We start from the raw sequence: 22,924 nt of genomic DNA, 5'->3' as shown, positions 1-22,924 counted from the left end.
TTAACATATGTTTCCCATGCCAGTAATGCCCTTGAATTGAATTTGATTTATTTGAGACAGAGGTACAGAGAAAGATAGACTGAAGTTTTAGATCAAGAGAGTCAGAGAGACAGTTGATGAAGTGATGATATTGAATAAATGAGTGGGTGTGATGGCGCTGCCAGCTTGGTGTCAGAGGAGAGAGATACCAGGATGTAGCAGGGAAGAAGTCTGTGCCTGCACTTAGAGGACCAGACTGTCTCTCTGTCTCCGATGTGTGTGTGTGTGCGAGTGAATGTGTCTGTCCCCGGTGTGCCAATGGTGCCATCAAAATCAAATCAAATCAAATTTTATTGGTCACATACACACATACATATATATAGATATGGACGAGCGATGTCAGAGCGGAGCGGACTAAAATACAGTAGAATAGTATAGAAAAACAGTATATACTGTACATATGAGATGAGTAATGCAAGATATGTAAGTATTATTAAGTGAATGAGATACAGTAGAATAGTATAGAAAACAGTATATACACATGAGATGAGTAATGCAAGATATGTAAGTATTATTAAGTGAATGAGATACTGTAGAATAGTATAGAAAACAGTATATACACATGAGATGAGTAATGCCAGATATGTAAACAGTAAATCAAATCAAATCAAATTGTATTAGCTACATGCGCCGAATACAACAGGTGTAAACCTTACAGTGAAATGCATACTTACGAGCCCCTCACCAACAATGCAGTTTCAAAAAAATATGGATAAGAATAAGAGATAGAAGTAACAAGTAATTAAAGAGCAGCAGTAAAGTAACAATAGCGAGACTATATACAGGGGGGTACCGATACAGAGTCAATGTGCGGGGACACCGGTTAGCTGAGGTAGCATGTACATGTAGGTAGAGCTATTAAAGTGGCAATGCATAGATGACAACAGAGAGTAGCAGTGGTGTAAATAGGGGGGGGGGGCAATGCAAATAGTCTGGGTAGCCATTTGACTAGATGTTCAGGAGTCTTATGGCTTGTGGGTAGAAGCTGTTTAGAAGCCTCTTGGACCTAGACTTGCTGCTCCGGTACCGCTTGCCGTGCGGTAGCAGAGAGAACAGTCTATGACTAGGTGGCTGGAGTCTTTGGCAATTTGTAGGGCCTTCCTCTGACACCGCCTGGTATAGAGGTCCTGGATGGCAGGAAGCTTGGCCCAGTGATGAACTGGGCCGTTCGCACTACCCTCTGTAGTGCCTTGCGGTCGGAGGCCGAGCCGTTGCCATACCAGGCAGTGATGCCACCAGGCAGGATGCTCTCGATGGTGCAGCTGTAGAACCTTTTTAGGATCTGAGGACCCATGCCAAATCTTTTCAGTCTCCTGAGGGGGAATAGATTTTGTCGTGCCCTCTTCACAACTGTCTTGGTGTGCTTGAACCATGTTAGTTTGTTGGTGATGTGGACATCAAGGAACTTGAAGCTCTCAACCTGCTCCACTGCACCCCAGTCGATGAGAGGGTGTGCTCGGTCCTCTTTTTCCTGTAGTCCACAATCATCTCCTTTGTCTTGATCACGTTGAGAGAGAGGTTGTTGTACTGGCACCAAACGGCCAGGTCTCTGACTAAGATACCGTAGAATAGTACAGAATACAGTATATACATATGAAATGAGTAACGCAAGCTATGTAGACATTATTAAAGTGACTAGTGTTCCATTCCTTAAAGTGTCCAGTGATTCATAGTCTATGCCTATAGGCAGTAGCCTCTAATGTGCTAGTGATGGCTGTTTAACAGTCTGATGGCCTTGAGATAGAAGCTGTTTTTCAGTCTCTCGGTCCCAGCTTTGATGCACCTGTACTGACCTCGCCTTCTGGACTACCCGCCCTCCAGGACACCTACACCACCCGATGTCACAGGAAGGCCATAAAGATCATCAAGGACAACAACCACCCAAGCCACTGCCTGTTCACCCCGCTATCATCCAGAAGGCGAGGTCAGTACAGGTGCATCAAAGCAGGGACCGAGAGACTGAAAAACAGCTTCTATCTCAAGGCCATCAGACTGTTAAACAGCCACCACTAACATTTAGTGGCCGCTGCCAACATACTGACTCAACTCCAGCCACTTTAATAATGGGAATTGATGGAAATTATGTAAAAATGTACCACTAGCCACTTTAAACAATGCCACTTAATATAATGTTTACATACCCTACATTACTCATCTCATATGTATATGTATATACTGTACTCTATATCATCTACTGCATCTTGCCATCTTTATGTAATACATGTATCACTAGCCACTTTAAACTATGCCACTTTATGTTTACATACCCTACATTACTCATCTCATATGTATATACTGTACTCTATACCATCTACCATCTACTGCATCTTGCCTATGCCGTTCTGTACCATCACTCATTCATATATCTTTATGTACATATTCTTTATCCCTTTACACTTGTGTGTATAAGGTAGTAGTTGTGGAATTGTTAGGTTAGATTACTTGTTGGTTATTACTGCATTGTCGGAACTAGAAGCACAAGCATTTCGCTACACTCGCATTAACATCTGCTAACCATGTGTATGTGACAAATAAAATTTGATTTGATTTGATTTGGATGATAGCGGGGTGAACAGGCAGTGGCTCTGGTGGTTGATGTCCTTGATGATCTTTTTGGACTTCCTGTGACATCGGGTGCTGTAGGTATCCTGGAGGGCAGGTAGTTTGCCCCATGGTAATGTGTTGGGCAGACTGCACCACCCTCTGGAGAGCCTTGCGGTTGCGGGTGGTGCAGTTGCCGTAGCAGGCGGTGATACAGCCCGACAGGATGCTTTCAATTGTGCATCTGTAAAGATTTGTGAGGATTTTAGGTGACAAGCCAAATTTCTTTACCCTCCTGAGGTTGAAGAGACTCTGTTGCGCTTTCTTCACCACACTGTCTGTATGGGTGGTCCATTTCAGTTTTTCAGTGATGTTTACACCAAGGAACATGAAGCTTTCCATCTTCTCCACAGCGGTCCCGTCAATGTAGATAGGGGGGTGCACCCTCTGCCTGTTTCCTGAAGTCCACGATCATCTCCTTTGTTTTGTAGACAGTGAGTGAGAAGATGTTTTCCAGGCACCACACTCCCAGATCCCTCACCTCCTCCCTGTAGGCTGTCTCGTCATATTTGGTAATCAAGCCTACTACTGTTGTGTCGTCTGCAAACTTGATGATTGAGATGCATGCAGTCATGGGTGAACAGGGAGAATAGGAGGGGGCTGAGCATGCACCCTTGTGGGGCCCCAGTGTTGAGGATCAGCGGAGTGGAGGTGATGTTTCCTACCTTCACCACCTGGGTGTGGCCCATCAGGAAGTCCAGGACCCAGTTGCACAGGGCGAAGGGACCCCCAGCCAACCCCAGAACCGTATCAGGCTACAACGGGCTGCTTCCCAATTCCACACCCTTTTCCAGAATTGTGAACTTGAACACGCTCTGTAATGGATGTAAAATAATTTGATTGGTGAAAGCATTGACTGGAGGGAGTTTTCACCATTGTTAAGTGAAGTCCATGTGAGAAAGTGTGCAAGTGCACACTTCCGGATAAGGGTGGATAATCGGGATGCAGCCGTTGTTTCTGAAGCACACTCCTGTCCTCTATTCCCCCTATCACGGCGACCATATTGCACGGCATCTCTCCTGCCCTGCTCACCATGTCTCCTAGTCCTCCTTTCCCTTGGCCAGGCTGTGTTCACTCCACTGTGTTCACGGGTGAGTCTGTAGTCTGCTGCTCACCACCATGGAGAGATGTGTCATAGACACCATGCCTGGCGTTCAAAGCTGTTCACAAATACTGCTGTACGCTTCAGAAACAATTTAATTTATTTATGGTTCGTACTCAAATAGTAGTTTTCTTTAATTAGTTCGGTGCTTCAGGGGAGCATGCCATGCATATTGCTTTCCAAACAGAGTCTGGGTGGTTTGGTTTGGAATTGTCAATTCCCATTTTGATATAACTTCAGAGTTTATTATGTAATGTTCATTTCCCCCTGACAGATAAAAGTAAATCTGTTTTTTCCCTAAATTTACCCGGACGCTAACCCCTACCTTTTAGAGAAAGATCAATTCCCCCAGTCAGATAAAGCCAAGTTGTTATCTACTGTCCTCTCTAGGAACACTAACAGCTGGTTCTCTGACACACCATGACACCAGGGTGTTAACGCGGGCAGTTTTTCCATGACTACAGGCCGTGCACTCTGTTTCTGACAGCTGTTCCCATGGCGCCGGTTGTTGCCTCAGGCGCTGGACTTCGATTGGTCTGAGAGATTCCACCCAAGGGTCAATTCAGTGCCACCGCCGACCAATGACATCGCTCGCTTCGCATTACTTCCTAGTTTGTCTTATAGACAGAGAGCATCATTGACTTGAACATCACCACCTGTAGATTTGTCTCCATGTGAAATGATGACAACAACGGATCATATTTCATATATCACAGATGCTGAATTGGTATGAGGATTTCAAAGAGTTTCGATTCCATTGATGCTTTGATGTAGGTCCTCACGGTTATAATATTTTGAGAACAACCTTCAAACAGTCCTTTGCACAGCTTTTCAACTTAAAAATAGCTTGCTACATTAAGAAATGTACAACGCAAACTGTTCTGAAACACATTAATGTGTAGTCTCTCATATCATTCAAACTTGATGAGCTTTGGATCCTTAACCTTGAAGAGTGACTTTGTGGTGGTCATAGCAGCCTTATGTAGCATCAACATCACCTTGAGGGTGGTCATAACAGCCTTATGTAGCATCAACATCACCTTCAGGGTGGTCATAGCAGCCTTATGTAGCATCAACATCACCTTGAGGGTGGTCATAACAGCCTTATGTAGCATCAACATCACCTATGAGGGTGGTCATAACAGCCTTATGTAGCATCAACATCACCTATGAGGGTGGTCATAACAGCCTTATGTAGCAGCAACATCAACTTGAGGGTGGTCATAACAGCCTTATGTAGCATCAACATCAACTTGAGGGTGGTCATAACAGCCTTATGTAGCATCAACATCAACTTGAGGGTGGTCATAACAGCCTTATGTAGCAGCGACGTCACCTTGAAGGTGGTTATAACAGCCTTCGGTACATGTTCACGTCATGGCATAATCTCTGTGGTATCACCTGGCCAATCTGTGTGTGTATTTTCACCTCTCTGGCCTAGATCCAGTCTTGGGTAACGTCATTGTCACCTTGACATTCACATCACGGCTTAATCTCAATGTGTGATGTCACCTGGCAAGCCAAGATCGTCCCAAGTCTTTTCCCTGTTCCAGCTCCCCTGGACCGCAGTCTGCTATATGTCTGCTAGGCATGAGGACTGTAGACCGGGAGGCGTAGCATTATGTAGACCGGGAGGCGTAGCATTATGTAGACCGGGAGGCGTAGCATTAACTACACTTACCTGCTACTTCCACACTCTTTCAGCAGACTTTCTGAAGTCTTTCTGGGGACCTATGAAGAGCAGTTATGTGTGATATGTAGAGAGTTGTTTTGGCGTTTTCTGAAGGGTCTTCCTGTGGATGAATAAGGGATCTTTCCAGAAACTTCTATGCAGTCATTCTGAAGCCATTTTGAGAAAATCTAAATTGCCATTTTAGGGGTGTGAAAAGTCTTATCTAAATATTATTTCTGGCAATTTATAACTCTTCCTTTCTTGGGTGCTATGAGCAGGACATGGCGGAAGACTGTTAAATGTTCGAAAGATTTCAGCGACCCAGTGTTGTTGACATCAGATTGGGAGTTGTGTGTTCGTCCTGTTACGCATTCTGAGGTCATTGACTAAACACACAAGGAAATGGCTGTATTCCGCAAAAACAGGTGACTTGTCTTATTCAATCGTATTTTCATCAAATGACATGTTATCATAAGATTGCAATATTATCGTCATATGTCAGTTGGGTAAACACTCTCAATTATGTAAACGTCTCAGTTAGTATTCATTTTGCTTGGAGAAAGTCCGGATTTTTGTTATCTGAAAAGGGCAAGCACCTGGAATGCAGTACATTGAGTCACGTACTGGCATATTCCCTCCAGAAATGTGTTATTGTGTTTTGGGGTATATCCTGTCTGCCCTTGTCAGTCAGTTATGCCAGATGTCAGGGAAGTCTTTAATGGCGAGACTAGACAGACACCTTTGTCCTCTGGCTTTATTTACTGAAGACAGGTCAGGACCAGTTTTCAAAGTGTGACTGTCAATTAAGTTATCAGGTCTCTATGTCTCTCTCTCTCTCTCTCTCTCTCTCTCTCTCTCTCTCTCGCACGCACGCACGCACGCACGCACGCACGCAGGCAGGCACACACACACAAACACACACAACGATAATTAAATAGACTGTCTGGGTCCTGTAAATGAGTGAAATCATATGCTAATGTCCTTTGACAATATTGTTGGGGAGGGAAATGTGGGAAGGGTTTTCAGTTTTCACACGGACTCATTTGCAATTCACAAATGGGTTATTTTGGTTCCTGGGAAAGCAGAGGCAGAGAGAGGGGGAAGGAGTGAGGAGTCTCGACTTCAAGTTTTTTATGGTGTGATTTATTCTCAGCTAGGTACACTCCTTTCATCTGTTGTTTTAATTGGTTCCTGACTGTTTCCCTGCAAACTGAAGTAATGCAGTCATCCACACTTTCAGAACATGTTATTGAAACAAGTGGTTGTTGATAGCAAGCATAACTACATTTAACGTATTCACCATCATTATTATCTGTCCAGCTGTGAAAACTGTGCTTAAGGTCATCGCATATTTCCATTTGAGCTGTGACAACTTTTTTCTCCCTAATTTCTCTTATTGTCAACTTTCTCTCTCTAGGTCTTTTACTCTCTCTCTCTCTCTCTCTCTCTCTCTCTCTCTCTCTCTCTCTCTCTCTCTCTCTCTCTCTCTCTCTCTCTCTCTCTCTCTCTCTCTCTCTCTCTCTCTCTCTCTCTCTCTCTCTCAATTCAATTTAAGAGCTTTATTTGCATGGAATATATATGTTTACATTGCCAATGCAAGTGAAATAGATAATAAACAATAAAAAATATACTGTACATTTTACACTTACCAAAAGTTCCAAAAAATAAAGACATTTCAAATGTCATATTATGTATATATACAGTTTTGTAATGATGTGCAAATAGTTAAAGTATAAAAGGGAAAATAAATAAACATAAATATGGGTTGTATTTACAATGCTGTTTGTTCTTCACTGGTTGCCCTTTTCTTGTGGCAACAGGTCACAAATCTTGCTGCTGTGATGGCACACTGTGGTATTTCACCCAGTAGATATGGGAGTTTATCAAAATTGGATTTGTTTTTGAATTCTTTGTGGGTCTGTGTAATCTGAGGGAAATACAGTATGTGTCTCTAATATGGTCATACATTTGGCAGGAGGTTAGGAAGTGCAGCTCAGTTTCCACCTAATTTTGTGGGCAGTGTGCACATAGCCTGTCTTCTCTTGAGAGCCAGGTTTGCCTTCAGCGGCCTTTTTCAATAGCAAGGCTATACTCACTGAGTCTGTACATAGTCAAAGATTTCCTTAATTTTGGGTCAGTCACAGTGGTCAGGTATTCTGCCGCTGTGTACTCTCTGTTTAGGGCCAAATAGCATTCTAGTTTGCTAATTTTGTTAATTCTTTTAATTCTTTCCAATGTGTCAAGTAATTATCTTTTTTTCTCATGATTTGGTCGGGTTGTGTTGCTGTTCTGGGGCTCTGTGGTGTCTGTTTGTGTTTGTGAACAGAGCCCCAGGACCAGCTTGGTTAGGGGACTCTTCTCCAGGTTCATCTCTCTGTAGGTGATAACTTTGTTATGGAAAGTTTTGGGAATTGCTTCCTTTTAGGCGGTTGTAGAATTTTACGGCTCTTTTCTGGATTTTGATAATTAGCCTCTCTCGCTCTCTCCTCTGTGTCTGTCTGTCTGTCTGTCTGTCTGTCTGTCTGTCTGTCTGTCTGTCTGTCTGTCTGTCTGTCTGTCTGTCTGTCTGTCTGTCTGTCTGTCTGTCTGTCTGTCTGTCTGTCTGTCTGTCTGTCTGTCTGTCTCTCTCTCAATAAAAACATAATAAGCATATGAATAACTTCTCTCCTCCTCTCTCTCCTCCCTCCCTCAGGACGCTGCACCAGCAGTTTGAGAGTTATAAGGAGCAGGTGCGTCGCATCGGCGTGGAGACGCGGCGCCAGCAGCAGGGCCAGCACAAGGACGACGCCCCCACCTGCGGCATCTGCCGCAAGACCAAGTTCGCCGACGGCTGCGGACACCACTGCTCCTACTGCCAGACCAAATTCTGCGCCCGCTGCGGCGGACGCGTCTCCCTGCGCTCCAACAATGTGAGAAACCGCTAAGAATCCCTGCCTCCACCCCTTCTTCTTCCTCCATCCCTTCGTCTTCGTTACCCCCCTCATCCCTTCCCTTTGTTCATTTGTTTTGTCAAGACGGCTGCTTTTATGTTGTGTGTGTTGGCGGCTGGGGCTCTGTCACACTTTGGTCGGTCAAAGTGTATTGGAGTTGTTGTTAAAGCTTCAATCCATCCTCAGGTGTGTCACAGTTTTTCAAAATAGCGACCCTGTAATATAAACCCAAGGAGCACCTAGTATGTAGTCCTTTACACAGAATGGACAAGCTGCCAACCAGAAACACCATTCAGCGTTTACAGTATTGACACATACGCTGCAGTTCCGCTCAACATCCCTATAAATAAGACAGTCACATTCCCCAGAGCCCAAACCTTGTGAATGATACAGCGTTGATTCTAGTTTATTTAGTCTAGCTCCCCAGTGCCAGAGGAAGCGTGTGGTGTGAGATGCGGCGGCGTCCATACTCACCATATGTGGGCGTTATTTTAAGCCCAAGTCCCGCTCCACCCCATCCCATCTGGGCCCCTCTCCATCTCATGTCCAGCCCAAGAGAGAGGCCCTCCTCCTGGGTCTCTTACCTGACTGTGGGCCCTGGTCCCTGGGCCTGCTGGGCGCCAATCTGTTCCAGATCCGCTAGGCCCAGCTGGAACCCAGAGTCACACAGGGAGCAGGACACAGGATCAAGCTTTGGCCCAGACTGTGGACTTATTATTGGATAATTCTATAAAATGAATTATGGATAATGATAACCGGCCACTAGTAGTGTTGTCTCTATTAGAAATTCCATCAATATGGAACTAATACTACAGTGAAACAAGGGCTAGGAACTCAACTCAATAGTAAAGTATGCCAAGAATTAGTTTGAGCACTATTGCAGTTTATTTCAAAGGTATTTTGAAGTAACGTCTCTCACTGGGCAGAGAAAAAATACGGTGTAGGTTTGAGTCAGTATTAGTGTGTGTGTCTGTGTATCAGTGTCAGTATTTATGGTGTATTTATGGGTACTTTTGCGTAGGCTGTAATCTATTATGTGTGTAAGGGTATTTTTGTGTAGGCTGTAATCTATGTGTGTAAGGGTATTTTTGTGTAGGCTGCTGTTGTATTGTGTGCGTATTACAGCCTGTGTGTGTAGGCAGTGTAGACTGGAGAGATGGCTTCTGACCGGCGCTCTCTCAAGTGGTACCTCCTTCCTTGATCCCCCATCCTACTCTCCCCTCTATCTCCAGCCAAGCAGAATAACAGGATTAGTTGAAATTTAAAAACTTTTGTTTTATTACATAAAACTCTCCCTCCTATTCATGTTTTCCGGTTTAGTACAACATGTCGGTGTACCTCATGTCAAATTTAAGCCCGAGCACTTCATGCATCTCTCCAGTGCTGAGTTGGTCAAAACATACATTTGTTTGACAGGGCGGATGCTAAGCACGTTTCCTTACATTACTTCAGTTTGTGTCACTCATGTCAAAAAGGCCCACTCTTTGCATTACTTAAAGATGCGCTCTCAAACCTTTGTATAATATCAGCCAGTAGTTTTGAAAGTGGTGCTCACGAGCCAAAACGGGTCCCCGTTTTTTTGTGTGCTACGTCATCCAATTGTGTACTACGTAATCTAATTGTGTACTACATCATCCATTTCGTGTGACAGGTATGATATCATACGAATTTAGCATTTTGTTTGATATGTTACAAATCAAATTCATGCAGTATGTTACAAATTTGTTGTGATTAAGATCCCAGAGAGCATTTTTAACCTTTACAGGATTGGTGGGTCCCCTCGGGACGGTTGAGCTAACGTAGGCTAATGCGATTAGCATGAGGTTGTAAGTAACAAGAACATTTCCCAGGACATAGACATATCTGATATTGGCAGAAAGCTTAAATTCTTGTTAATCTAACTGCACTGTCCAATTTACAGTAGCTGTTACAGTGAAAGAATACCATGTTATTGTTTGAGGAGAGAGCACAGTTATAAACTTGAAAAGTTATTAATAAACCAATTAGGCACATTTGGGCAGGCTTGACACAACATTTTGAACAGAAATGCAATGGTTCATTGGATCAGTCTATAACTTTGCACATACACTGCTGCCATCTAGTGGCCAACATATAAATTGCGCATGCACTGGAATAATACACTATGGCCTTTCTCTTGCATTTCAAAGATGGTACAAAAAAATACAAAAAAACGCATGTTTTTTTCTTTGTATTATCTTTTACCAGATCTAATGTTCTATATTCTCCTACATTCATTTCACATTTCTACAAACTTCAAATTGTTTCCTTTCAAATGGTATATCGAATATGCATATCCTTGCTTCAGGTCCTGAGCTACAGGCAGTTAGATTTGGGTATGTAATTTTAGCCTAAAATTGAAAAAAAAGGGTCCAAACTTAGCAGTAGCTTTAATGTATTTTTCCAGACCTGCGAGTTAAAATGATATGAATCTATCAAACTATAAATTGGTTCTACAGGACTGATGTTCTGTAAGTTATACAGAAGATACACTGTATATACAAAAGTATGTGGACACCCCTTCAAGTTAGTGGATTCGGCTATTTCACCCACACCCGTTGCTGACAGGTGTATAAAATTGAGCGCACTGTCACGGCCGTTTAAAGGAGAAGACCAAGGTGCAGCGTGGTAAGCGTACATTTTATTTTATTTTAAAAATGACGCCGAACAAATCAATAAACACTACAAAAACAAACCGTGAAGCTCAAAGGCTAAACAAAGTCAACTTCCCACAAACACAGGTGGAAAAAATAGCTACCTAAGTATGGCTCTCAATGAGAGACAACGATAGACAGCTGCCTGATTGAGAACCACACCCGGCCAAACACAAAGAAAAAGAAAACATAGAAATAAAGAAACTAGAATGCCCACCATAGTCACACCCTGGCCTAACCAAAATAGAGAATATAAACCTCTCTATGGCGATGGCGTGACATGCACAGCCATGCAATCTCCATAGACAAACATTGGCAGTAGAATGGCCTTACTGAAGAGCTCATTGACTTTCAATGCGGCACCATCATAGGATGCCACCTTTCCAACAAGTCAGTTTGTCAAATTTCTGCCCTACTAGAGCTTCCCCGTTCAACTGTAACTGCTGTTATTGTGAAGTGGAACCATCTCGGAGCAACAACGTCTCAGCCGCGAAGTGGTAAGCCACACAAGCTCACAGAATGGGACCGCCGAGTACTGGAGCATGCTACGCGTAAAAATCGTCTGTCCTCGGTTGCGACACTCACTACCGCGTTCCAAACTGCCTCTGGAAACAACGTCAGCATGAACTGTTCGTCGGGAGTTTCATGAAATGGGTTTCCATGGCCGAGCAGGCGCACACAAGCCTAAGATCGCCATGCGCAATGCCAAGCGTCAGCTGGAGAGCTTTAAAGCTTGCCGCCATTGGACTCTGGAGCAATGGAAACGAGTTCTCTGGAGTGATGAATTGCGCTTCACCATCTGGCAGTCCAAAGGACAAATCTGGGTTCGGCGGATGCCAGGAGAATGCTACCTGCCCCAATGCATAGTGCCAACTGTAAAGTTTGGTGGAGGAGGAATAATGGTCTGGGGCTGTTTTTCATGGTTAGGACTAGGCCCCTTAGTTCCAGTGAAGGGAAATCTTAACGCTACAATGACATTATAGATGATTCTGTGCTTCCAAGTTTGTGGCAGCAGTTTGGCAAAGGCCCTTTCCTGTTTCAGCATGACAATGCCCCCTTGCACAAAGCAAGGTCCACACAGAAATGGTTTGTCAAGATCGGTGTGGAAGAACTTGATTGGCCTGCAGAGAGCCCTGACCTCCACCCCATCGAACACCTTTGGGATGAATTGGAATGCCGACTGCGAGCCAACTGCAAGCCAGGCTTAATCGCCCAACATCAGTGCCGGACCTCCCTAATGCTCTTATGGCTGAATGGAAGCAAGTTCCCACAGTAATGTTCCAACATCTAGTGGAAAGCCTTCCCAGAAGAGTGGAGGCTGTTATAGCAGCAAAGGGGGGACCAACTCCATATTAATGCCCATGATTTTGGAATGAGAAGTTCGACAATCAGGTGTCCACATACTTTTGGTCATGTTGTGCAGGTGCAGCTTGTTCATTGTACTTACACAAAATTGATATTTGACTCAAAATGGCCTCAATCATAATCAGATGTATTGACTTCTATACTAGCGGCATATAAGTCACAGTAACTCACAAAACATTGATATTGTCGTGATAAACCCCAATTCACCCTGTGCCGAATAATCACATTCCCAAAATCGACACAGAGACACGATGCAGTACACAGCATTGTCCTGCAGAAGGCATTACAGTTACATGGTGATGCCCGACACAATCTGTGCCACCCACTCATTTTGCTATTACTAAACCTCTCCCTTCCCCCCAGCCTGTCCTCATAGTCATGTTGTGTTATAAAAGTCACATTTCTGTATCTATAATAGCTCACCAAACAGCAGATATTAAAAGCAGGGTCTGTATTCATAAAAGAAAACTCAGAGTGCTGATCTAAGGTCAGGTCCCCCCTGTCTGTATAAACATATTCATTATGATTTGAAAGGGAAAACTTTTCCTAGATCAGCAAACTTATCCTAGATGCTATTTAAATACAGGCTCATATATTGATTGGAAGTAGACGTACACTACCTTTCAAAAGTTTGGGGTCACTTAGAAATGTCCTTGGTTTTGAAAGAAATGCTAATTTTTTGTCCATTAAAATAACATCAAATTGATCAGAAATACAGTGTAGACATTGTTAATGTTGTAAATGACTATTGTAGCTGGAAACAGCTGATTTGTTATGGAATATCTACATACGTGTACAGAGGCCCATTATCAGCAACCATCACTCCTGTGTTCCAATGGCACGTTGTGTTAGCTAATCCAAGTTTATCATATTAAAAGGCTAATTGATCATTAGAAAACCCTTTTGCAATTATGTTAGCACAACTGAAAACTGTTGTCCTGATTAAAGAAGCATTACAACTGGCCTTCTTTCGACTAGTTGAGTATCTGGAGCATCAGCATTTGTGGGTTCGATTACAGGCTCAAAATGGCCAGAAACAAATCTTTTAAAATTCATCAGTTTATTCTTGTTCTGAGAAATGAAGGCTATTCTATATGAGAAATTGTCAAGAAACTGAAGATCTCATACAACGCTGTGTACTACTCCCTTCACAGAACAGCACAAACTGGCCCTAACCAGAATAGAAAGAGGAGTGGAGGCCCCGGTGCACAACTGAGCAAGAGGACAAGTACATTAGAGTGTCTAGTTTGAGAAACAGACGCCTCAAAAGTCCTCAACTGGCAGCTTCCTTAATTAGTACCCGCAAAACACCAGTCTCAACGTCAACAGTGAAGAGGCGACTCCAGGATGCTGGCCTTCTAGGCAGAGTTCCTCTGTCCAGAGTCTGTGTTCTTTTGCTCATCTTAATCTTTTATTTTTATTGGCCAGTCTGAGATATGGCTTTTTCTTTGCAACTCTGCATCCTGGAGTTGCCTCTTCACTGTTGACGTTGAGACTGATGTTTTGCGGGTATTATTTAATGAAGCTGCCAGTTGAGGACTTGTTAGGTGTCTGTTAGCCTTTAAAAAAAATTATCAACTTGGATTAGCTAACACAATGTGCCATTGGAACACAGGAGTGATGGTTGCTGATAATGGGCCTCTGTACGCCTACGTACGCCTACGTAGATATCCCATAAAAAATGTGCCTTTTCCAGCTACAATAGTCATTTACAACATTAACAATGTCTACGCTGTATTTCTGATCAATTTCATGTTATTTTAATGGACAAAAAATTTGCTTTTCTTTCAAAAACAAGGACATTTCTAAGTGACCCCAAACTTTTGAATGGTAGTGTATATATTGTATTGTAAGCTAGACAGGAAGTTATATATAGGGTTGTGTAAGATGATGTATCATGTTGCTCTTCTTGTCCCCATTTCCTGTTCCTGCATGACACTGTGACACAAATTTTGCCGACGTCACATGACTGATATGTCGAGTCATGCATGTTTGCTGTCAAACTCCCTCTGTGTTTCACCACTGTTGCACCGCTTACAGGTTGTATCACTGAATAAACTGTGTATTAAAAGTGTGTATTGTGGATTTTGCTCATGTGTATTAACAAACGTTTACACCATTCCCTCACTCCTTTTTCTCTTTCTCTTTTACCTCCGTCCCTTCTCATGTCCCATGAACCTATATTTGACCTCTGTCTCTCTTTCTCTGTCCACTCCTCCACTGCATCCCTCTATCCTTCCCTCTGCTTCCTCCACTCCCTCCCTCACTTCCTTTTCACTTTCTCACTGCTACCTGGACTACATGCCACTACAGGAGGACAAAGTGGTTAGCATCTTTTCTGTGCTCTCTACTGTACTGTGAATATAACCTATGTGTCCCTTTGAAAATCTCCCAATGGCTGTGTTCCAATCCCAAAGTTTTGACCCCCTTCCCTCCTGCCCTGTAGACTTCCCCTTTTAAGTGGACTGGATTTGTGTGAGTGATATGGCATAAACTACTGTAGTCCTATGCCAAGCCTTTTTGATGTTGGCAAGGTCGAGGTATATTCCTTTGTTAATAAAACCTAGCTCACACAAATCCAAGAAGTGGGTGTCCACAAAGGCTGAAGTGAAGGGAGTAAGTTATCAGATTGGAACGCGGCCAAAGTGGTCAAATCCACCTATGGATTAATGACTTACACCGAACAGAATGATTCCCTGTCAGTTCAGTCCAGGCTTTTCTCTAATACTAAAAGGCTAGCCTTTATCCTTGGACTTCAACACACATACTGTATCTGTCTGTAGTCCAGATTCCAGACTCTGGGCATTGGCAGATACAGTCATAGAGACCATTTTGCCTTGCGTAGAAAAAAATACAATTAGATACTATCTCTGTCTATCACTATGGTATTTTACCATGGACTTCCCCAAGCATATCTGCCTGTAGTCCAGTCCACACTAATATGGACATTGGTAGTGCAGTACTAGAGACTGTTTTATCTTCAGTAAGGATATCTGGGTAAAAACGTTGACTAATTCTGCATCCATTGTCTGTCTCTTCCTCTTGCAAAGTGTCTCATAGTGAAGGACAGGGTAAGACCTGCTGGGTAATGGAGTTTTTGCATGGGTCACTATAACTGTAGTTCTTTAATGTCACACTTCAGCTGCCATTTGGGAAGTGGGCGAGCATGAGCCATGCCTGGCTGTCTGGGTGGGCATTCCTAGACACCCCTGGATGGGCACCCCCCTTACACAACTCCTCTCTCTATGGCTGTGGGCATGGCTGTGCCAGGGGGAACTGGGTATAATATACAAGATAGGGGGGGAAATGGGGTACAAGGGCACAGGGTGTTTGTTGGCACGCAGAAGCACCTTATCTTACTATAAGACCTGTGTTGTGACTGCAGAGGGAATGTGCACACTTATGCCCGTGCATGCTTTACCTGCCTGTCTGTGATGAGCATACAGACCAGCCCCTGCCACAGGGAGACGGGAGGGGAGGCCGTGGCTGGGTTCCAATTTGTACACTTGCCACCTTCCCCTCTGTACTTGTCCACTCCAAGTAAGGAGAAAACAACCAAAAATCATTTTGCTCGATTGGAGCTTTTAAAGCACAGTTTTGCTCACAAGCGTCCTATCTTTTCAGATTCGGATCTGAGGGGAAGTCGACAGGGGCAGAGGGGAAGAATGCAAGTCTTTGGATTGGACCCTGCGGCTGCTTAAGACAGTGGACTGGGGTCAGGGGTGGAGGGTGTAGGCTAGGACCCCATTCCTAGTCCCTCATAGCCCCTCGCCTCTCCCTGTCAGCATCTGTCAGTGTTGTCTACGTTCAATATCAAGACTTCCACATCTTAGCCCAGTTAACAGACTTACACGGTCACTGTTACAGTACATGCCAAGCCTTTAAATCAAAGCCCCTGGGTTCGTCCCTTTGTGTGTGTGTCTATGTGTGTGTGTCTATGTGTGTGTGTCTATGTGTGTGTGTCAAAGTGTGTGTGTGTCTGTTTTATTATTTCTGTGTTAACTAACTGCAGTGTGTGGGTTGTCTATGTTTCCAACGGGTATTTAATTCAATTGTGGTAGATATGACTCATTCTCAGAGACACTGTTTGGTTAACCACCACAATTTCTTCAGTTGACGCCTCAAGGAACATGAATCTTTGAATAACGTATATTTTATAGTGTAAATAAGGGTCAAATGACATTTATTTCATCATTTTACGATACAATCACAGTTTAAATGTACGATTTACACAAATAAAACAATTTATCATGTTATATTCTTCACAGACAAGAGACTAGTTAGTCCCCGCGAGTCTAGTTGCTTTCACTTGTCTTGGTGTATTAATTGCAGAGGGTTTGTTTATGTGTGTTTCATGTCATCTCCAGATGGCTGCGAGAGAAAGAGAGAGATCGAGAGGGAATGAGCGAATCAGAGCCAATCTGTCTCCTCGTCCTGTAGTGGAGACTCACATACACACACTAATGTAGCCAGACACAAATATGCAAACACCTCTTTACTGCTTGGACAAACCAGACGCACGCACAGACACACGCACTCACACCGGACACACACATACACACACACACCAACTCTCCCACTCCCACACTGCATCGAGCTGACACTGCACTTTTTACAGGAAGGGAATGCACTTCATAATCTCTGTCAGGTTTCTCAGCATTGGATGACTAACCCAGCGGTCTGCCATAAAACATTACTGTAATGCCTTTGATAAAATAACAATAGCGGTAACAGTAACTGTATTAGTGAGCAGTTCCAGGATCAGTTTGGAGTTACAGAAAGGCCTATACAAACACCTTGGGCTAATAATACTAGAAGGGTTTCTGTTGTGTTCTTAGCAGTATTGGCTTCTATAGGGTAGAATGCCATTCAGTCTAACACTGAACTGTCTTGTGGTTTACGGGGCTCGGCTGCAGAAGGAAGCCAAGACCTATTCCTAGTTGATCTATAGCCTTATTTACACAAATGGAGCATTATCGTGTTTTGTGGTCGTCTTTCTTCCCCGTCTGAAGGATTTACCATTCCCTGACGGATGGTAGTTTTCTGCCAGGCACTGCTGCCGCCCCATATGTCAATCTGTCGTTGGAGGCTGTATTGAGCGCGCTCACTGAACACTTTCCTCTCCATTCCACCACCCCGGGCCTCCATCTATTCCACCCAGTTAAGGAAAAAGACGACGTTTACAGAATTCCCAGCTATTCCCGCCGCCGCCGTGCCCGGTGTTACTGTCGCTATCCCCACCTCCCCTGTTTTGGCAACAGACACGGATGGATAGAGCGTCTGAGATGGAGATGATGGAGGGGTGTGGGGTAGAAAAGAGCCTGTTGATTAATGACGGCTGTCAGATGTCGCCATTCGTCAAGTCGGTCTGCCTCGTCAGGTGGGTTGCTGGTACGAGGAAGGTGGTGGTTTGTAAGGCAACGCAGGTTGTGTGGGATTGAGGTTGTTCTAACGTTGGTTAAACGTTGTATTTAGTTTTTTGCTGTTAGTCTTTTTCAAACTTTTTTGCCAGTGCCTGCCACTGACATGGCTCTCTGTACTCAATGATTTGGTTACCATGGTGAACTGTATTCTGTTAGGCAGGGTGAGATTGGTGCAGTTACCTGTTAGAAATGGCATTACTCATACTCACGATAGACAGACACACACAGACACGCACGCACACACACACACACACACACACACACACACACACACACACACACACACACACACACACACACACACACACACACACACACACACACACACACACTGCACCTATCCGTCACACAATCCAGGAACGTAGGGCCTGCTCACAATTATTCTGTGTGTGTGTGTGTGTGTGTGTGTGTGTGTGTGTGTGTGTGTGTGTGTGTGAGAGTGCGCGTGTGTGTATGTGTGTGCGTGTGCGTGTTTCTCTCCCACACAGAATAGACCCAGGTTTTAGTGGCCTACATGTTGATATTGTGTATGTGCTATTCTCTCCTCTGCGTAGGTTTGAGACCATGTAAAACACGGACGGAGGTGTGGCTTTAGAAAAAGAGATACATTAAATTAACTACATTTTATTTACTTTTAGATACCTTTAGGGTGGACAGTGTGTGTGTGTGTTTTGTCAAGTCGGTCTGCTGCGTCAGGCGGGTTAACGGTACGAGGAAGGTGATGGGTTGTTAGGCAACGCAGGATGTGTGGGATTGAGGTTGTTGTAACGTTGGTTAAATGTTGTATTTTGGCTTTTGCGGTTTGTGTTTTTTTTACAGTCAAACTTTTTTGACAGTACCTGCCGCTGACATGGTTTAAAACTGTCATAAACATGACTTAAGACCTGTCATTTGTTGTCGTGTCCTTTTATGACTAATCCAGGCGTGACTGGGTAGATATGTGTTGTGATTTAGGTTAGTCTTGTAGCCCGTATGAGGGTCTTAAGTTTGTTTGAGGATGATGATCTATTATGATGTCACAGAGAGCTCATAGGAGGCCACACAGTTCTTTTAGCTCCACACTAACTTGCTGTTCCCAGTCTTGGCATTGTTAGTACAATCTCTCTCTGTCTCTCTGTCTCTCAATTCAATTTCAATTCAAGGGGCTTTATTGGCATGGAAAACATGTGTTAACATTGCCAAAGCAAGTGAGGTAGATATTATACAAAAGTGAAATAAACAATACAAATTATCAGTAAACATTACACATACAGAAGTTTCAAAACAATAAAGACATTACAAATGTTATATTATATATATACAGTGTTGTAACAATGTACAAATGGTTAAAGCACACAAGTTAAAATAAATAAGCATAAATATGGGTTGTATTTACAATGGTGTTTGTTCTTCACTGGTTGCCCTTTTCTTGTGGCAACAGGTCTCTCTCTCTCTGTACTCAATGACTTGGTTACCATGGTGACCTGCATTCTGTTAGGCAGGGTGAGATTGGTGCAGTAACACATTAGAAATGGCATTGCTCATACTCAAGACACACACACATTCGTTTTACTGTCGTTGTGGAGACGAAACAGTTGATTTCCATTCAAAATCCTATTTTGGTCTGTGTTAGGAACCCCACCCTATTGTGTGACACATGTAATATGTGCTGCTTAAGCATGGTTAGTGTGTGATGGCAGCCAATCAGACGGCTCGCTCTAGAATTAGCCCACTGTGGTGTCACCTCCAGTTCATCGCACTGCGTCCTGTGGAGCGCCATGTGTCAGTGTGTGTGTGTGTGTGTGTGTGTGTGTGCGTGTGCGTGTGCGTGCGCGTGCGCGCGTGCGTGCGTGCGTGCGTGCGTGCGTGCGTGCGTGCGTGTGTGTGTGTGGACCGTATTTCCTTGTTTGTGTGCTGCTTGAATACGATCTCATTCAAGGATTAACCATCGGATTAATTTATTTCGTCTTCCTCAGCCATGAGAAAAAAAATCTCCCTATTTAGTGTGAAGTTAAACGGGACCTTTTTCCTTCATCAGTTCTTTGCTATAGAGTCTAATATGTTAACATTTCTTACCGTCCTCTTTGAGACGCATGCAAATATTGACCGCATCCCTAGATGGATATTTGAAATGATGGCCTTAATACTGTCACTATAGGCCTACCTAATATATACTTTACATTCCCGGCCTGATAAAAAGGGATTTCCCAGAATGCACTCTGAATGATTGATAATGATAATGATAATCACCAAACGGCTGAATAATTAAGGGGAGGGAGTATAAGGGGTATGGTTTAGCGGTAGCATAGCCTACCGGCCTTGCGCACGGCTGCTATCTGAAACCGGCTGGCGGGTATTGTCCTGAATGATGATGATGCTGAATAATGGTGAGGAGCTGAAGGGATTAGCTGCGGTCTACTCTAATCTAACCTGCCTGAGAACAGAGAGAGAGTGTGTGTGAGAGAGAGAGAGAGAGAGAGAGAGAGAGAGAGAGAGAGAGAGAGAGAGAGAGAGAGAGAGAGAGAGAGAGAGAGAGAGAGAGAGAGAGTATGTGTGTGAGTGAGTGTGAAAGTGTGAGAGAGATAGAGAGTGTATGTATATGTGTGTGTGAGAGAGTGAGAGAGTGAGAGAGAGAAAGAGAGAAAGAGAGAGAGAGTGAAAGAGGGAGAGATTGTATGTACTGTACAGATGTGTATGTGTGTATTAGAACAACTGCATGTGTGTGTGTGTGTCCAGCTCGACAGCTGTGGGCCACAGCTGCACACAGCTGATTTACTTTAGATTAGTGTGGCCTGGAGCCAAACAGAGGATTCAATCAGGGTACTGTACGCACGATGCGCGCCGGTTCGCTAAAAAGCTAACTGCAAGCTGACTGCTGACCTAACTGTCCATTCGACCAACCCTCCATCAAAGAGCAGGTTTCACAGAAGGTTGTGTTTTGGGATGCAAATAAAGACTTCTAAACAACAATTTCCCGCCATTTTGGATTTGTACCATCGTTCTAGACCGTGGGATTATACACTCGAGAAGAGATAAATCTGTTTTTCTCTGCGTTGGGAGGGAGGCGATTTTCAGTAGCCATGGCTACATGTGAGTACGGAACCTTTCTTTGATGCTGTTCCATTTGGGGTTGTCAATTAGCTGACTTGAGTTGACCAATGATTTCTATCAACAGTAGACCATTTTTATATATTTATTATTATTGGGGTGGCAGGTAGCCTAGTGGGTAGAGCGTTGGACTTGTAACCGAAAGGTTGCAAGATCGAATCCCCGAGCTGAGAATGTAAAAATCTGCCTTTCAGCCCCAGAACAAGGCAGTTAACCCACTGTTCCTAGGCCGTCATTGAAAATAAGAATTTGTTCTTAACTGACTTGCCTAGTTAAATAATGAAAAAGTATTATTTTATACTATTGTGAACAGCAATCAGTAGATGTAGCTGTATATCTGTGACTTGTCCTCTCAAATCATGGTCTTCCACAGTGTTAAGTTCAGATAGTTGTCAATTTCCTAGCTTTCACTTATGTCTTTTCTTCAGGGCCTATACTGTAACCAGTTATTGAATTAGGAATGTTCTTCTGGTATCTGTTGTGGAACGATAAATAGCTTTTGGTGGATGGTGGATATTGTAGCTGACTTTCCTTGCTGGCCAGTTAATATTCTGTGCCATCATCCGCTGTGGGGGATTAACAGCCTTGTCCGCCATAGGCAACAGGCTCTCCGTGGTAACGACATCCCATCCATATCAAGCCTACTCTGTTTAACTAGATACTGCGTTCATATTGGATCACCTTTAATACATTTGTAGCCTTGTAGAATATGTTGAATTTTCTCTCGTGGTAACAGTATTATTACACATTTGTGAAATTTTTTGGGCTGTTTCCTTGTGTCAATGTGTAAGTAAAATGCTGTGATATTTCACAGAGCGCATTGTAACCTACAATGAGTGTATAAAACATTAAGAACACCTTCCTAATATTGAGTTGCATCCTAACAGCCTCAAACTGTTTAGCGTGTTGCAGTTCTTGACACAAACCGGTGCGCCTGGCACCTACTACCATACCCCGTTCAAAGGCACTTCAATATTTTGTCTTGCCCATTCACCCTCTGAATGGCACACATACACAATCCATGTCTCAATTGTCTCAAGGCTTAAAAATCCTTCTTTAACCTGCCTCATCCCCTTCATCTACACTGATTAAAGTGGATTTAGCAAGTGACATCAATAAGGGATCATAGCCTTCACCTGGATTCACCTGGTCAGTCTATGTCATGGAAAGAGTTTTGTATACTCAGTGTATGTTGGGATACCAGGCTACAGGCTAGGCCCAGTTCTTCATCGAAAATGAACATAGTGACATTTTTTATTTTTTATTTATTTCACCTTTATTTAACCAGGTAGGCTAGTTGAGAACAAGTTCTCATTTGCAACTGCGACCTGGCCAAGATAAAGCATAGCAGTGTGAACAGACAACATAGAGTTACACATGGAGTAAACAATAAACAAGTCAATAACATGGTAGAAAAAAAAAGAGAATCTATATACAATGTGTGCAAAAGGCATGAGGTAGGCAATAAATCGAATAATTACAATTTAGCAGATTAACACTGGAGTGATAAATCATCAGATGATCATGTGCAGGAAGAGATACTGGTGTGCAAAAGAGCAGAAAAGTAAATAAATAAAAGCAGTATGGGGGGTGAGGTAGGTAAATTGGGTGGGTAGTTTACAGATGGACTATGTACAGCTGCAGCGATCGGTTAGCTGCTCGGATAGCAGATTTTTAAAGTTGTTGAGGGAGATAAAAGTCTCCAACTTCAGAGATTTTTGCAATTCGTTCCAGTCGCAGGCAGCAGAGAACTGGAAGGAAAGGCGTCCAAATGAGGTTTTGGCTTTAGGGATGATCAGTGAGATACACCTGCTGGAGCGCGTGTTGCGGGTGGGTGTAGCCATCGTGACCAGTGAACTGAGATAAGGCGGCACTTTACCTAGCATAGCCTTGTAGATGACCTGGAGCCAGTGGGTCTGACGACGAACATGTAGCGAGGGCCAGCCGACTAGGGCATACAGGTCGCAGTGGTGGGTCGTATAAGGTGCTTTAGTAACAAAACGAATGGCACTGTGATAAACTGCATCCAGTTT

General features: G+C 43.6%; 1 protein-coding gene across 9 annotated transcripts in view; it reads left to right on the top strand.

The window, feature by feature from the left end:
* Nucleotides 1–22,924, top strand: part of LOC139567757 (regulating synaptic membrane exocytosis protein 1-like) — a 106,626-nt gene that overhangs the window by 28,382 nt on the left and 55,320 nt on the right. For all 9 annotated transcript variants that reach the window (XM_071389231.1, XM_071389232.1, XM_071389236.1 and 6 more), the window contains exon 2: nucleotides 8,107–8,323. In XM_071389231.1, the coding sequence (XP_071245332.1) occupies nucleotides 8,107–8,323 (217 nt within the window). The remainder of the gene's footprint in view (nucleotides 1–8,106; nucleotides 8,324–22,924) is intronic.

The sequence above is a fragment of the Salvelinus alpinus genome, chromosome 2 (genome assembly GCF_045679555.1).
Source record: "Salvelinus alpinus chromosome 2, SLU_Salpinus.1, whole genome shotgun sequence".
Classification (NCBI taxonomy): domain Eukaryota; kingdom Metazoa; phylum Chordata; class Actinopteri; order Salmoniformes; family Salmonidae; genus Salvelinus; species Salvelinus alpinus.
The sequence above is the reverse complement of the archived record's forward strand: the minus strand, read 5'-3'. Positions and strand labels throughout refer to the sequence as shown.